Source organism: Haemaphysalis longicornis, unplaced genomic scaffold (assembly GCF_048455015.1).
Source record: "Haemaphysalis longicornis isolate Haplotype H1 unplaced genomic scaffold, Haemaphysalis longicornis Haplotype H1 scaffold_7, whole genome shotgun sequence".
NCBI classification, from domain to species: Eukaryota; Metazoa; Arthropoda; class Arachnida; order Ixodida; family Ixodidae; genus Haemaphysalis; species Haemaphysalis longicornis.
Window position 1 is genome coordinate 30,160,935 of NW_027526422.1, and position 17,012 is coordinate 30,177,946.

The 17,012-nt window shown below is 46.9% G+C and overlaps 1 protein-coding gene across 1 annotated transcript in view; it reads left to right on the top strand.

The window, feature by feature from the left end:
* The first annotated feature begins 7,851 nt into the window (after positions 1–7,851).
* LOC144145032 (SEC14-like protein 2) overlaps positions 7,852–17,012 on the top strand; it is a 32,115-nt gene continuing 22,954 nt past the window's right edge. Inside the window, exons 1-3 of the mRNA XM_077676535.1 lie at positions 7,852–8,022; positions 13,925–13,994; positions 15,435–15,478. Of these exons, the coding sequence (XP_077532661.1) occupies positions 7,984–8,022; positions 13,925–13,994; positions 15,435–15,478 (153 nt within the window). The 5' untranslated portion in view covers positions 7,852–7,983. The remainder of the gene's footprint in view (positions 8,023–13,924; positions 13,995–15,434; positions 15,479–17,012) is intronic.

The window sequence follows — 17,012 nt, forward strand, 5'->3', positions numbered from 1 at the left end:
TCTGTTTCTCCAGCTTTGCACCACCATTGCAAGCTGCGCCATTTTTTTGCATGTTAGAATCCCAAGAAGGCTAGTACTTTTGAAATGCTATAGTAAGATGTGCGCATACGCTTGCGCCCTTTGTGATCACACTCAAACAGGCCCCAAAGCCGGCTTCACTGTTATAATGCCATATCTGCGGTGGTGCACCCTTTACAGGGGGTGCAGTTCTTTTTCTCTGCCTTTTTTTGCTAACGCCACCGAACCTAGTTAAAGCGTGAACAGCTTCACTTGTAATAAATTATGTCAATTTATATTGTCTGAAACCTCGTGAGGTACAAAACATACTCCGCTTGCAGAAAATGTTCTGTCCACCCGTGTAAATGGGTATGAAATCCATCAAAAGTTGGAGTTCTCTTACGCCTCTTTTCTTAGTTGACGGTCTTTTCTTACACCCTTTTCCTAACACCCTTTTTCTTAGTTTCCAGCACCGTAATTTGTAGCTTTACACTTTTACGGGAAAAAGAGTGTTAAAATAATGACCACCCTTCTTGAAGGGTGTTGAGATGGCGGGGAATATTTGTTTGGTATTTAAGAAAACTATGAGTTATTGAACATAACTACCTCGCGATTAAAAAGTTTTTGCGAACCCGCATGCTTATTTGGGTATGCTGACATTGAAATGCATAATTCCAAAATTAGCGCTAAAATATGTTATTTTTGCGACAAGCTCACCGCCTTCATCGGAGGACTTTCCGCTGCTGGCTATAAAACCGAGAAGAGCAGATGTATTCCCAAGTTAGTATGTACTCGCTGTCCCCGTGCATCCCGTTGGTTTTCTTGCTCAATTCATTTGATGGTCAAGTGTGACTTGTGCGTGTTGAATGTGTCTGCATGTCGTGCTGCACTCTCGGCCCATCCTCACCGCCACGCTTAGCTCCGCTGCCCACACCCTAATTTCAGGGTGTTGAGCAACCTTACACCCTTTTTTAGGGTGTTCCCACGAACACCATTTTTTCATCCTTACATTCTTTTTTAGCCAAAACACCTTTTCAAGGTGTTCGCCATGGGACAAGGTTCTCACACCCTTTTCGGCCAAAAAGGTTGTAAGGAGGTTTAGTGTGTAGGATCAAAGGGGGAGGGGTAGGTGCGAGAAGGGATGCTCCTTTGGCGCAATTCAGTTCGGGCCAGCTGCAGACATAACGGAACTCGCTGTGACCATACAGCAGCCGCGCAAACGGGGGTCTCGCACAACTCTTGCCCGAGCCGTTGTGATAGCATGCGTGCTCATAATAGATATGTATAAATTTAGGATCGAGGCGGGTTTCCCGCGATCCTGATCTGCGTAAGCCGCTCTCCTACACACTGAGTCACTATACTGGTCTTCACTACCATATCTAAGTGCATTCCTGGAAAGACATTTTTCCAGGGGCAATTTTCGCGTGCGGCGAAAGTGTGACTCACAAGCGATACACACGCGAACAGGCGACTTTCCGAAGCTGGTTGAGTCCGCACAGGAATGTTACGCATTAAGAAAAAAATAAGAAAGCCGGCTTTGTGATGACACGACGCAGTAAGAAAATTAACCGCGCGTTATGAAATACTGCAAGTTCGTGAGGTGCGCAATGAACGAGGAAAGCCGTATTCTTGAGGGTTTGCATTTGTGGGGAGTTGATCAACGGACGATATATAAGAAAGAAAACGCTCAGCTGCCGAATAGACCCTTCGTGCGCCGTAAGCGGCTATTCCTGCAATCACATTGAAATTTCAAATATTTTCTTGTTCTCCAAAGAGAGAAGTATGCACTGGTCGTGACCTACTGGTTTGTGTACGCATAGCCAGCGTTCTCGCTCAAACTTTCGACACCTCAGGAACATAGCAAAACCACTTCAGGAAAGTAATATTTAGCATGAAGCAAGAAGTCAACGTGAAGATGAAAACTTTAAAAGAAGTTTCCAGGATTCTGAATATTTTTTGCTCCATGGCTCTGTTTCCAGCTTAGTGGCGCAATGTGCAAAACTTGAAACTGTACGCAAAGCAAGGTTTCATCCCCATTATTAGCTGCGCGAAATTACTTTACATTTCGCTAAATAACCACAGTGTAATCACTGTTGAAAGGGCTGCCATTAGCGGGAAAGCTGCACATGTATACACAGGACGGCTCGTGAAGTCAGTCATCCGTCATGTTAGTGCCAGTTATCGCATCGAACAGAACGCAGAACTGCTTTGTTCTCTCACACTTGTTCGCCCGCAGTTGATTGCGAAACACAGCTCCAATAAGAAGACTAAACATAAACACCGACCTGCTCTTGGCAGTAACTACAGTCTCAGGAGACGCGACCGATAACAATGGCGTGAACTTCGCAATTTCAAACACCACACCCAACATTTATGGAGTCACCGATGATTCAAAAACCTTGTGGACTACAAGCTTACCCACATAGCAACTGAAATATGACCCATCCATCTTTTAATATGTGCGCTGTCTGGATAGGATGACAGGCACCAACAAGCGGTTTCTGTCGGTGCACTCGCACTGCCCCCCTCCCCTATCGTATATGTTTATTAGTTGTTCTGCTAGCGTGTCAGACTCGGCGTAACTGTTTCCAGAGGGCAGCGCTCGGCCCTTCAAGGCGCTGATTGCATTGCTGCTCGCAGCGATCAGCGGGGACCGAATCCGTCGCTGTTGAGCAGGACGAAGCTACGCCCGCACAGATATATTTTTAAGTCCCGTTCACAGCGGCATAGTATTGCCTGCCTATCTGGTTTTTTTAACGGCGCGTGTTGAATCTATAGTTTTTTTAGCTTACCATCGACATAAACGCGATTGATTGTATGATTTAACGTGCCGACGCAACACAGGCGATGAGGCGCGCCGTAGTAGAGGGTTCCGGATTAATTTTGACCACCCGAGGATCTTTAACGTTCGCCGAAACCTCGTACACACGGGCGTATTTGCTTTTCGCCTCCATCAGAAAAGCGGCCGCCGCAGCCGGGAATCGAACCCGCGATGTTAGAATCGCGGTTTTACTTCGGAATAACAAGAATTCATCCTCTGATAGCGCTTTCCATACAGACCGGGACAGCTTTGTTGTCGGCGTGTAATGTATTATATCAAAAAGGCGTGCAGTGAGAAGCTGGAAGGCAGGTATATACGTGCCGCCCGTGAACAGGACATCGTCAATGTTGCCCTTTAGAGCGCACAACAACGAATGCGTGCGCGCGCTTAGCTTCTTCCCGCTCAAAAGCGAAGCATTCGGTCGCCGCTGCTGGCTGCGATCGGCATGGCAACCGTAGCCACTGTCTATCGTGGCGATTCCCTTCAAAAACTGTTACGCCCAGTCTGACACTCCAGGAGAGCGACGATAAAACGCATCAGATATATGGGGAGTGGCGGCAGTGCGAACGCACCGTCAGAACTGCGTCCGTTGGTTCCCGTAGACCTTCCTAGGCGGCGCAGCGGTGCATTTAGGCCACCGCTTCCCTGCTCCGTTTACTTCTGCGCGGACCTGTGCGTGGCCTGCACAAATCACTTCCTTTTTATAATCCTACAAGCATCCTCCACTCTGTGGTCTAATTCCTCGCTTCGCAAGGACATTAAACACGTTGTGTACATGTGCTCTGGTATTCAAGAGTGTCCATCGATGCGTCTCTTGGGGGCCCCTTCAGGCTCGAGAAGTCGGCGCCTCATGTCGTCGTAACAATCGTCTCATGTAGTCACGGTACTAAAACACCGGCACAATCGTTTACGCCTCGCGGTAGAACATAACGCGTACTAAAAGAAATACACCGGGACACTCATTTAAGCCTCGCGCTGGAACGCTTCGTAACGCGTACAAAAAAAAAAAAAACCGGGGCACTAATTTACGCCTCACGCTGTAACGCTTCGTGCTTCAAAAACAAGAGATTTTTACAGCAAAGCTATATACCTTTACTCCCCAACGGTTTCCGCTTCGTTGGCAAAAACGCCAATGCGCCAAGAATACACTTATCCACTCAATGCTTCGCCCCTCCCCAGGTTTGACAGTAGTGGAGATGGCCCGGGATTTTTTTGGTTGAGATACCTTCGTCCGTGGACGCCTTCCAACACGGCCGCAAGCGCAACAGAACACTTGTGGCATTTTTACGGGGAATGGTCTTAAGTATGTCACTTTACAAACCCTTACACAGGGCTGTTTCCAGCAGGTGTACGTGTGTGCGCGCCTATGTTTAGGCGTGGTAACTTCGCACGATCGTCATCACCTATGACGTCGCAAGTCAGGATGCCTGCCAAACTGACCTCGTCAGCTCATTAAATCATTTTCTCTCTCTCTCTCTCTCTCTCTCTCTCTCTCTCTCTCTCTCTCTCTCTCTCTCTCTCTCTCTCTCTCTCTCTCTCTCTCTCTCTCTCGACTCTTCGGCTGGTGATTTTACGCCTAGCGTATCAGCTCTCAAACCCCTAACGGACAGTTTTCGGGCCAGTAACCTTGGGGTGTAATTTTAGTGGCTCTGAACAAGCGCATGGAACAGATACACATATCTGGAGCCACTAGGCAAATCTGTTGCGGTCACACTGGCACTGACATGTAGATTGTGTAATTATTCACTTCAGCATACATCGTTCGCTTCGCGCCCATTTTCTCTTTAGAGATTGTATGCCGCGTAACGTTTCCCACGAGCTCGAAGCCAGCGTTTTCGCGCTTTCGAGCCTCCGCTTTTGAACTCCCCTTGTTTATCTATACTTACTCAGGATACTTTCAGGGCACAAAAAATGTACTGGAACGAGTGGTACAATGAAACGTTTGTGATCTTGATAGTGGCACAATACTGACACGGACAAGAAATCACAGTATCAAGTCAGGACGACTCACGTACAGCGACTTGAAGCTATCGGAACCAGGAATGTCGACTATGGAGGCAGGAAGGCGGTTCCAGTCATCGCTATCCTTTTACAAGTGAAGAAGTCATGCAACACGTACGACTTGTTGGTACGCCCCCTTTATGTTTGCAGTAAGAGCGAGATAATATGTACGAGGGGCGAGTGAAAGCGTTTGTTTTAGAACGGTGTTGTGGCCTGTATGGTCGGTTTACCTGCTTTGCTTTATGCTCCCTTTATATGCGGGGTTTGCTTACCTCCACCTCCCGCCCCCCTCTTTTCCTTCTTCTCACTCTCGCTTCTTTCTTCATTTGTTCCTAAATCTTCCAAGCTCCCTTCCCCATGGGCAGGATAGCCAACCGGGAGCTTCCCTGGCTAACCTCACTGTCTTTCCTGAACTGTTTCTACTTCCTGCCTTCCTTGCTCGGCGTCGATGAAAACGGTGGTGAAGCCGGCTGCATCGACGAAGGCCATGAAAATTATGACGATTAGCTCCATGATGAGGGCAGCAGTCGCAGTTTTTGTTTTTGGCCGCAATGCATGACGTCCACGATGGCGGCGACGACACGTATACACAGCAAGTCGCCAGTCACTTGCACCGATAAAGGCGGTGACGGCGGCATAGGCAACTATTAATTTCGCAAGTGATAAATCGCAGCCTTAGCCGGTCGACGATTTTCCCCTCAGTTAGTTCAGTTCGGTAACTTCAGTACGGTCCCTTTTACATTGAGGTTGGAAAAGGGATTAAACTTCGATAATTGAGCGACCCCCTTAATGGGTAAGTGCAGCGCCGAGGATTGTTACAGTCAAACCCGGTTATAGCGAACTGTAATATGCGCTGCGATTAGTTCAATGTATCCAATAATTCGATATAGCCGAACCCGTCTACAGTCAAACCAGACTTTAATGAACCAGGATAGAGCGAATTATGCCACATATCGAACGAAAATAAATCAGTTACGGAAATACACGCGAAACATATTCCTTATAACGAAGTTCACATCTGATATATCGAACTCGGCGTGCCTAGAATGGCGGCCAAAATGCATGGTCTCGGAGCGGCGATTGAGATGTTGATTGACCGCGACCACTGAGCAAAGGCCGCGACTGAGACATTGCGCCTCGTATGAAGCGACATGACGCCCGGCACTTTCCGTAACTGTTTCCGACGCGCAGGACTCACGAAGGAACCCGCCCAGTCAGTGAGTCCGGACCAAGACGACAGCTCGCCAACCTTCCCGATTCTGTGCCGAAAGGAGTGTCCTTCGAAGATTTCCTGAGTGTCAACGACGACGTTGCCGTAACTGTAAGCCCATCGAACGCAGACACCTTCAGCAGCACCGAAGTTTGCTGCTAAAAAGCACCGAGGAGGCAGAGGATGTCGCGTGTGAAAGCCGCCCGACGCTTAATGAAGTGCTTTCGGCAGTCGATGTCCTCCGCCTATATTTCTTCGATATTGAAGGACACGGAGTCGAACTGGTGCAAACAATGTCTCGTGTAAAGAATGCTGTGCTAGTTGACGCTGCCAAAATGAAAGGGAAAACATAAATCACCGCTTTTTTTGGAGTTAGGCAGTTGAGGCGGAAAGTAGCTTTATTATTTGCAATAAATGGATTGCTTTGTGCATGGTAACGACATACTTTATTTTGTTCGTTTCTGCATGCGGGGATGGCGGTGGGATTCCAGCGTATTGCGGACTCGTAACAACAAACTCGTTAGAGGCGGGTTCGGCTATATTGAACTATTGGATATATCGAACTAATCATGGCGCATGTTGCAGTTCGCTACGACCGGGTTTGACTGTATAACGAATTTTTTGTTACGAGTTCGCAATACGCGGGACCCCCGCCCCCTGCCATTCCCACATTACAAAATAAACACGAAGTATGTTATTACCTTACACAACACAATCCATTTATTGCATGCAATAAAGATACTTTCCGCCTTTACTTAACTGCCTACTTCGCAAGAAAGGGGTGATTTTTGTTTTCACTTTTGTTTTGGCGGCACCAACCAGCCCCGCATTCTCTACACGAGACATTGTTTGCACCTGTTCAAGTACGTGTCCTTCAATATCAAAGCAATATTGGCGGAGAACATCGGCTGGCAAAAGCGCTTCACAAGGCATCGGACGGCTTTACGTTGTAACATCCTCAGTTTCTTCAGTGCTTTCAGCAGCACAAGCTGCCATGACATCGGCGACGGTGTGCGCGCTCGAGGGGCTCTCAATGACGGCAACATCGTCGTCAACACTCCGGAAATCTTCTGAGGACACTGCTTTCGGCACAGCATCTGGAACGTTCGCAAACTCTTCCAGCAGTTCGCCGATGATGCCGTCTTGGTCCGGACTCGCTGGCTGGAGGGCTCCGTCGTGAATCCCGTGCGTCGGAAACAGTTACGGAAGGTGTCGGGCTTCACGTCGGTCTATGCGAGGCTCAACATCTCAATCATGGCCAACCAGCCCCTCAATCACCACTCCGAGACAACGCATTTCGTGGGCAATTGTAGGCGTGCCGAGTTCGATATATCCGATGTGAGCTTCGTAATGAGGAATATGCTTCGCATGCATTTTCGTGACATATTTGCTTTTGTTCGATATACAGAGTAATTCGCTCTATCCGGGTTCGTTATAATCGAGTTTGACTGTTTCATCATCATCATCATCATCATCATCATCACCACCACCACCACCATCATCATCATCCTCATCGTCGTCGTCGTCGTCGTCTTTGTCATTGTCGTCGCACGAACAGGTGGCGCTGTTACTTCAACGAAATAAAATACAAAATGAAGCAATCGTACGAATGTGTAGCAAGACAGAAAACGAGCTTAATAAACCAAGCAGTAGCAATAGAGGCCATTTTTCGCTTCTCTGAACTCCCCTCCTCTTCGTAGTCCGCCCAGCCAGATTGATCAATGGATTAGCGCGGCGCTTCGGCCAGATGTCAATAAGGATATGCGGAAGGAGCAAAAGGCTGCTAGCCTTGGACCGCATCCTGCGTAATTCAACCGGTGACCGACGAGCGGCGTGAGCTGCCGGGAGCCGTTCGAAGTGGGACGCGATATTCGCCACAGCCGCCGCCGCCGCTGCTACGTTTTCCTCTAAGCAGCGGCCACTGCTGGCCGCGGAGCAGGTTCATACGACAGCCATGGCAGGCGACGCAGTGGAACGGCGCGCTCTGGCCGAGGTGAGTGTTGCCGACGACACGGCGCCCTGGACGGGCGCTGGGAGTGCGCAGAAAGAGTTCGGCCTGCAGTCCACTCACTTCCGTAGCGATAGGCAGCTGTTGACCCGCTAAGAAGGAACCAGGTGGTTGGCTGTTTTAAAGTACTGTCCACTGAGGAAAACATGCGTGGTACCGAGCGTGTACAGCGACACCTCTTCGCGCGAACAGCACTTCCGGGTTTTCAATTCAATTCCGCGTGGCCGATAACCACTGAATTACTGAACTGGTTAGTGACCGAATGAGTTTGGCCTTGATACCGGGGAAACTCATGAAACAGCTGACGGTTAAAATAAAACTGGTTGGTATAAAAGGCAGAATCAAAAACCAGAACCAACAATAAAATACAGCAAGTATTAGAAACTGAAGGTTGAAAAAAAAATTGGCTCACAGGATGAGCGGAGAGTGAAATGGTCTAAACGAGACAGTAGAATCTCAATAATTCGAACTCGAAGGGGACCATAAAATTGTTTGAGTTAAACGGAGTTCGAATTAGCGGGCGGGCGCGCGCTAGAATGAACGGGCATATCGCGCCACACTGCGCGGGCAGAGCACACAGAAGCCACCTCTGGAATCGTCATCGCGAATTAGGTGCTGCTACGTGTTTGTGGCATGAGATTTTTTGAATAATGACCCTGTTTATGCTCGAAAACACGTTTATTTCCACGGCAAGGTCGAGGCAATCACAACTAAAAGTAACCGGCCGCTGCGGAAGCGAAATAAGCTGTCGCAACAACGTAGCGCGCGGCGCTATGCTGTTGTTTTTCTGTTTCGTTGTGTTGCATCTCGAGTAAACTTGGTTTGGTTCGGATTTGGGATACATGGTAATCACTCTGGGCCAACTTCTACGAGGAGCGATGGTAACCAGGGGATCCCAGTTCGAATTAACCGTTCTGCATGCCGACGCGTTCGAATTATCTGGCGTTTTCCCCCATTGAAATATTATTACACAGGGCTGTGCCGGGACCAGGGCATGTTCGAATTAACTGTAAGTTTGAATTAACTGAGTTCGAATCAACGAGCTTTTACTGCATTTACAATCGTAAATTTCGGGGGAATAACTGGCTGCATGTCCTTGAAACATTGTCACGTGAATGGTTTTTAAGGGGGAGCACATATTGAATAGAGAACGCATTACGACATTTCAGATAGGTAATATACCTGCTCTTATATGTTGTGTTTTTGTCTGTTTTGTTGGTTATATAGCTTTGTTTTTGTAAAAGAAGGTCAGTTCGAGATAGAAAGGGAGAACAGCTTCATTGTCCTGGTTCCTTGCCCTGCAGCTTTTTGGCGGGTTCCGCAAAGAGTTCAGTGCGGCTCGTGAGGTGGTCACCCGAGCTGTACTAATTAAGCTATATGTTGGCAGCAAGCTTTCAGTAGCCGCTGTGATCTCTTTGCTGTCCACGAAACAGCATTAGTGATACAAAACTGTCGATGCGTTCACTATTGATACTTCCCGTACTTTTTAAACTATCGATTACGTTATTCTGACATCGATAGCATTATCGGTGGTCTTGCGATAGCCATTTATAGGACCATTTTGAAAGTTGGCGCCGCCTTCAGTGGCGGCATCCCGTGCCGTGGCTCGATTCGTTTTGCGTCTGTGACTCGATTCTGCCACTCGGCCAACTGACATAAAATTTGCGCAATAGTCGTATATACTCACAGCCAAATTTAAATGTCTAAGTACGGTGTCAGTGTTCATACTTGTCAACATTGTTGAACAAGAACAAGACATTACGCGAATATAAGGCGGAAAATCATTACATAAAGGATATTTGCAGTGTTCCTTTATTAAAAAATTCATGGATGCTTGGTTTTTGCGATAGCAAATAGAATACTACATCAACGGCAGAAAACCGTCGCCTGCTAAGAAATCAAACGGCAACAGCAACGAAAGGTTCCACTAAATGGGATCCACGTTCCGCTTGGAACGCTCGTGGAGTAGGGCAACGCGCTTCTATAAACGTTATAGTATGGTGCCTCAATTCACGCGCGTCTCCGCCGTACGTCAGCGCTGGCATCGAGACACCCTACTCAGAGCAGTAGAACGCGGTAAATTTAAACTGACTTGAGCAAAACCTCTAGCGTGCTATCTTGGGATGAACGAGACGGGAAAGGAACAGCGTGAGAGGTGAGCGGGAAAGAGAAGGGATGCCTGGCAGGGGCGCCAGTCGATTATCGTCTTTCAGCGACATTTGCGTGGAAAGGAGCACATACGCGGCCATTTTATCTCTCCTCCACACCATTTCTTCGGGGCAGGTTGAAAGTAGAACAACTTCAGAATGACAACGTAAGTTGCCCCTGCACCCCTTTCCCGCAACCGCGCTGTTCCTACGTGTGGCGCTATAGAGTGCGTTATGTCGGGCATTTTGAACGAGACACCAGTCGTTTCCGTGATTTTTCAGACTTAATCTGCTTACAAACTGCAAACTACATGAGCTAAGAGCTACATGAGCTAATCTCGTTTCAAAACGGGTGCGTTGACATCCGGGTCCGTCGCTTTGGCGGAGTGATACGACATTGCCGTTCCTAACTTGTACCCGAGTATTTATTTCTGGCTGGATGTATTGCGTGCAGAATTCTCAAGTTGAGGGACGTGTTGCTTCTTCAGTGGAGTTTTTTGGCGTAAGGACGTCTAAGCCGAAGTGCGCGAGGACATGTTGCTAAACGGATAGGCATGCAACATTAAAAAAAGAACTAATACTTCCATCGTGCTCTTTATATATGCGAATGAATCAGATTGATTGATTGTAGGGTTGAACGAGCCAACGCAACGCAGGCGATGAGGCGCGCCGTAGTGGAGGGCTCCGGATTAATTTTTACCTCCTGGGGATCTTGAACCTGCGCCGAATCTCGTACACACGGGCGAATGAAGTAGAGAGCATGAAAGTACACGTTTTGTCCTTTTCCGGAAATGCGTTTGACCCCGTGGAACGCCGCACATGTTTTTAATTCTGGCCACGGCCGGACTAGACGACCCGATCGACGAGCCCGCGGGGAACGAGTTTTCGAGTCTGGACGAGTTCTTGGGAAGCGGTGTTCTCAAGGCTCAAACCATCACTTTCTATACCACATTCGCTAGCGTCATATGGAGGCCTATATTGAAGTGCCGAGGGAGTGTATAACTTGCTTGTAAAACTGTAAAGTTCTGTGTTTTAGTTATTTTTTTTTGTTCATATATTCGGTCGTATTTCTTCCGTGTTTATTTTCTTGCTACGAATGCGTGTTTTTCGATGATAACTTCACTGCCAGAAATAAACCGACGTGCTTGGCGCTTGCTTTCTACTGCGATGAACAAATCTCAGGTTATATAAATTGTATCCATTGCGAAAAATGTGGCCATCACACAAACTTTATAACAAACTGCATTCGATTAAATTGAACCAGAAAAAAAACGTAGCATTCTCTTTATTTTAAAACTAGGTGAACGTGATGAAAAAAAAAGTCCTCGTGTCCATGTGAACACTGTGGACAATTTATTGTATCGTAGTTTCCTTGCGCAGAAACGAGAATATGGGTTTCACGGCGCCGCTCGACACGCGGATGTCAAAAAATGAAGGAAACCTTTTCACAAGGCTGATCGTTCTTTGATGTGAAGTTTCCAAGGCAAACTTGAGCATTAAAGAAACATATACGGGGAATATTACATTTCATCTTTGTGTATACGGTCTGCAGATGTCACGACTGGCGAAAGCTATCCAGTCAAATCTTTCACGTCGACGGTAGTACACGAAGGGGTTTGTTTGCATGAACAGGCCCTTACAAGCATTGCAGCATATATATATATATCTATCTATCTATCTATATATATATATATATATATATATATATATATATATATATATATATATATATATATATATATATATTCTTCGCTTTCTTTCTTTCTTTCCAAATTCTTGATCTGTTTCAATGGCCTACCACAACCTCCCCTTTGCTTTCCGAGGTCTTCTTGACTGCCAATCCTTATTTCTGTGTTGTTTCTACGAGTCCCTCATTTCCTATTCTGATTCGCTATATATATATATATATATATATATAGCGAATCAGAAATGGGAAATGAAGGGCGCAGTGAATTAAGACAGAATAAGGGTTGGCAGTCAAGAAAACCTCGGAAAGCAAAGGGGGGAATGCGTTGGGTTATAGAAAGATATGAAGAATTTTTTGAGTCAGAAAGAAAGTGGTGAAAAAATACCCGCCAGGTGGGATCCGAACCCACGACCTCCAGAATACCGGTCTGGTGCGATAACCACTACGCTACCGGCGGAGCTGTTTCCCCACCACCTTCTCGGGTATTTATGTTAAGAAATTTTTTGTTTCTCCTGCACTTGGGGGTGGTAGCCAGCGCCACTAGGACTACTCGGGGTGAAGGGGACCTTCTTTTACATCCCCTGGCCGTGACTTGAGTGTCTACGACATGTCGAGAGTGGTCGACCGGCGTTAAACCCTTTTAAGCTACCTTTGGCACCAAGACTGCCAGAACAGAGGCCCTCGCTATGCATGTAGCGAATCATAAATGGGAAATGAAGGGCTCAGTGAATTAAGACAGAATAAGGGTTGGCAGTCAAGAAAACTTCGGAAAGCAAAGGGGGGATTGCGTTAGGTCATAGAAAGATATGAAGAATTTTTTGAGTCAGAAAGGAAGTGGTGAAAAAATGAATATATAATTATTAACTATATATATATATATATATATATATATATATATATATATAGACACTTAGCAGATTGCTTGTTAAACAGCATGCCTGCTTGCCGGATTTCTGGAGTGACAGCGCGCCGGGTCCAGGGCCTGTTAGGTTTCCTAGGATTTGCAACGGGGCAACTCACGGGCTCCTCATGTCAACGCTATGGCCAACGAAACGGGCCACCTGACAAGGCAAAGCAACGGATCTTGACAAAGTTTCGAGGAGATTAACATAGGTTGCCAAAAGCACCATGACAGCTCCCGCCGTGCTTGGACTATCTCTTCATTAGCCACTGCTCCAGCTGGATCCAACATGACACCCTTGATCACTGCTAAATTACCCCATTAAAAATATGCTCAATATATCCAGCGTCTCTGAAGTGTAGTATATTATTGAAAATGCGAAGCAAACGTCTTCACTATTAAATGGTGGCTTGATCGGGATGGGGATTCTGATTTCACCTCTTCCGAGGGACGTATTTGGGGCTATTTGGTTTGTGTTCATTGGAAATAACTGAAAACACAAGACCCTACTTAGTAAGGGAGCCAATGACGTCTCATTCATTTTATTGACCCAGCACGCCGATAGTGCTCTATAGGTTTATAAGAGAATCCTGGGCGCTCCAGATTCATAAGAAATTTGAAAGCCTTCTAACACGTTTGAACAACGGAACTAAAAAGTAATCGATAGTCGGCTATCGGTACCATTTGGTCGTGTACGATTGATGTGTTGTCTAAGCAGAATTTCTACCTCTTCTTGCTGCTGTGCAGTGGTTCTTCAATTGTAAGTAGTTTTCCGATTGCCCCTCGATAATTACACGGGTGTTTACGCTTTCAATGGCGTTCTTCTGAGGGACGCAAGTTCTTTAAATGCACTCCTGACGACGCCAGTCCCCGAAAAGAAGTACAGTTTAAAGCATCAGACCGGTTTTAATGTATCGATGGTTTTATGACACTTGAATCGTTAGTGCTATTTACGTAGTTTAGCGAATACAGAATAACAGCGACCTGACAGCGACAGTCTTCCAAAAGTAACCAACCGACACTATATTTATAGTTGGCTATCGGCAGCGTACTGTCTATTGCTTTGAATCACTGAGCGTTCTCTGTTTCCACCATTGAGTGGCCGCGTTGCTGGTGCGGATTTAAAGGGTATCAATTTTCTTGGTTTCTCAGCTGAAGGCCGCCCTGAAGGACATCTGGCAGGACGGGTTCACGGACGCGTACCTTCTTCGTTGGCTCCGTGGTAAGTCGGTGGAAGCCGTCGAACATTTGTTTGCGGAAGTTCCTTCCATAATTAGAGCGCTGGCACAACACTTATCACTCTACGTTCCTAACTAGAACTATTTCAAAGCGAGTCAAAGTTTTTTCGATGCTCGCTGTCCCAAGCAATGCAGCATGACCTGGTTTACTCAGAAAGATAAAATAAAAGAAAGAAGGACGCACAGAATTCTGCCTCTTCCGACGGTACCCTGGCTGTGGACTCCAGAATCCCTTTCGTTCATCCTAAGGACTGAACGTCCTAAGCCGCCGCGGTGGCTAAGTGGCTAAGGCGTTGTGCTGCTGAGCGCGAGGGCGCGGGTTGGATTCCCGGCCGCGGCGGCCGCTTTTCTGATTGATGCGAAGAGCAAGAACGCCCGTGTGGTCAAAAGCAAGATCCCCAGGTGGTCAAAATTAATCCGGAGTACTCCACTACGGCGCGCCTCATCGCCTGCGTTGCGTCGGCGCGTTAAAACCCTAAATTCAATAGATCGATCGATCGATCAATCAATCAATCAATCAATCAATCAATCAATCAATCAATCAATCAATCAATCAATCAATCAATCAATCAATCAATCAATCAATCAATCAATCAATCAATCATGTCGTTGTTAGTGTTTTAATTGAGAAGTACACTTTAGCTACCTCCATCTGTCTGGACTCGTAACACAGATGGAGTAGCTAAACAGCGCCGGGCGAGTACGGAGAAGCAGCCCAGTATACAATGCTTCACATTAGTAATCCCTCAGAACCGAACTAAAAGTGGCGCGCTGCAGTCGCGATGACGTCAGTGACAGCGTATTTTTGAACCGTTCACAAAAGCCGATCTTGAGAGACTCGTTCTGTCTGATGGGATGGAGCCTCGCAAGCGGCCACTGAGGAGGCCGCGATGCGAGGTGCGGAAGAATGCGAGAAGTCAGGCGTCATCACGGGTCCCAGCGGCCATTTACCGCCAAGGCCGATGCCTACTTCGCTGAGGCCTTCACGCAAAACGAGTTGGAAGTTCCGCGCAGTTTGCGTGTCTGTAGTAGACTAACTGGGACGCGATTTCCGATATGGCTACCCGGTCTTATAACAGCATCTGGCCCCTTCCTGTAATGGACGCCGTGAGTATCATGCACGATACATCGAATATAGCGAGAAAAACCAAAGTGGTGGTTTCTGCAACATTTATCCTGCTTTGATTACGTATTCCACCACAATAATGTGCGAGTTTTTTTACAGACGATTTCTTGCGTATATGTCAGCGAGGCTATTCAATGTAGTGGCACTGTTGAGGTCCATCGGCATGCCAGTTTCCGCAAGCTAAAAAACCTCTTTCAAATGTTCAACAGCAAAGGCCCGTAATGCAATACTTCATCGCAAAAGCAAACAGGGCGACGACGCGCGTGGCCAGTTCCTAATGCGGTGTTATCGTTTGCAGCTCGAGACTTCGACGTCGCCAAGGCCGAAGACCTGTTGCGCAAGGTAAGCGGGGAGGAGGCAGCGGTTCCGCAGACGCCACGTGCATGCCCTTGAAAGCCAGCGGACCTATTAAGCCAACTATTACTTCGAGGTTGCGTCCACGCGTGAGCTGCCGGAACCCACACGCCGTCGCATTACTATATGCTACTTCATTAAAGGGGCCATGAAGACAAAATACTAATTCGCTCAATTTGAAAGAACTAGCCTTTGGTAACGCACTCACGTCCATTTCATCTAAGGTGCCTTTTTAACCGAAAAAAAAAAGCGCAAGGAATGTTGAAAAACGTTCAAATTACGCGCCACAGGGACACAATGTGGGCAGGATTGACGTATTATTGATTGATTGTAGGGTTTAACGCGCCGACGCAACGAAGGCGATGAGGCGCGCCGTAGTGGAGGGCTCCGGATTAATTTTGACCACCTGGGGATCTTTAACGTGCGCCGAAATCTCGTACACACGGGCGTTTTTGCTTTTCGCCTCCATGAGAAAAGCGGCCACCGCGGCCGGGAATCGAACCCGCCACCTCGTGCTCAGCAGCATTTGACGTATTATGGGGCAGCATTAAAATATATTTATCATTGTATTAAGAGCACGTTCGCATTCAAGTTACGCTATCAAATAGAACTAGAGAAAAATAGCCCAGTCATGTTTCTTGGCGGTAGCTTAGTACGGCGGCCGCCAATCGCACAAGCAATGTTGTGTGACTTCATTAAAAATCCATCGAAAGTGGCTGGGTAGTCGTTATTGCATCATATGTTTTCCGTAACATCTCGATTACTTTTTGAAGTTCGCGAGGAAATTGTTATCGTTGTTATCTAAACGAAGCAGACTTTATGAAGAACCAAACTTGTGGTTTGTCTTCATGGCCCTTTTAAGTATGCGGAGACTCTTGGTATGCGCGTCGATTTCCAAAGCAGGTGGTTAGCTTGTTTCCAAAGTTTAACGCGAAAACACCGCTTTGTCTGAAACATCTCGTAAGCTGGGAAGGTATGTGAAAGGTTAGAAAATTTGCAATAACGACAAAAGCCTTCCTTGTCCTTCATGCTTGTCTTGGTCCCACTTCTTAGCGTATTGCGATAGATTAAATGGACTAACCTGACGTTCGCTTTTAGTTAGTTTGGTTAGTTTTGGAGAAAAAAAGGACATGTACACAAGTAGAATATGCCGGTGGATACACTGTAGCCCTACCTTTCGGGGTTCCTTAGCTGTTCTTTTTCAAAGTGAGAGACTTAATGTCGGAGAATGTTTGCCGCTAAGTTTTCTCATGCCTGTCTGCCCGACATTGAATCGGGACAGAAGAAGAAAAAAAAAAATCCCGGGCTATCTCCACTAACGTGAAACCTGGGGAGGGGCGAATCATGCAATGTATAAGTGTACTATTGGCGCCTTGACGTTTCTGCCAACGGAGATGAAACCGTTGCGGAGTAGAGGTATGCAGCTTTGCTGTAAAAGACTTTTTTATTTGATGTACGAAGCTCTCTAAGCGAGGCGTAAACGAATGTCCCAGTGTTTATTTAGTACGCGTTACGAAGCGCT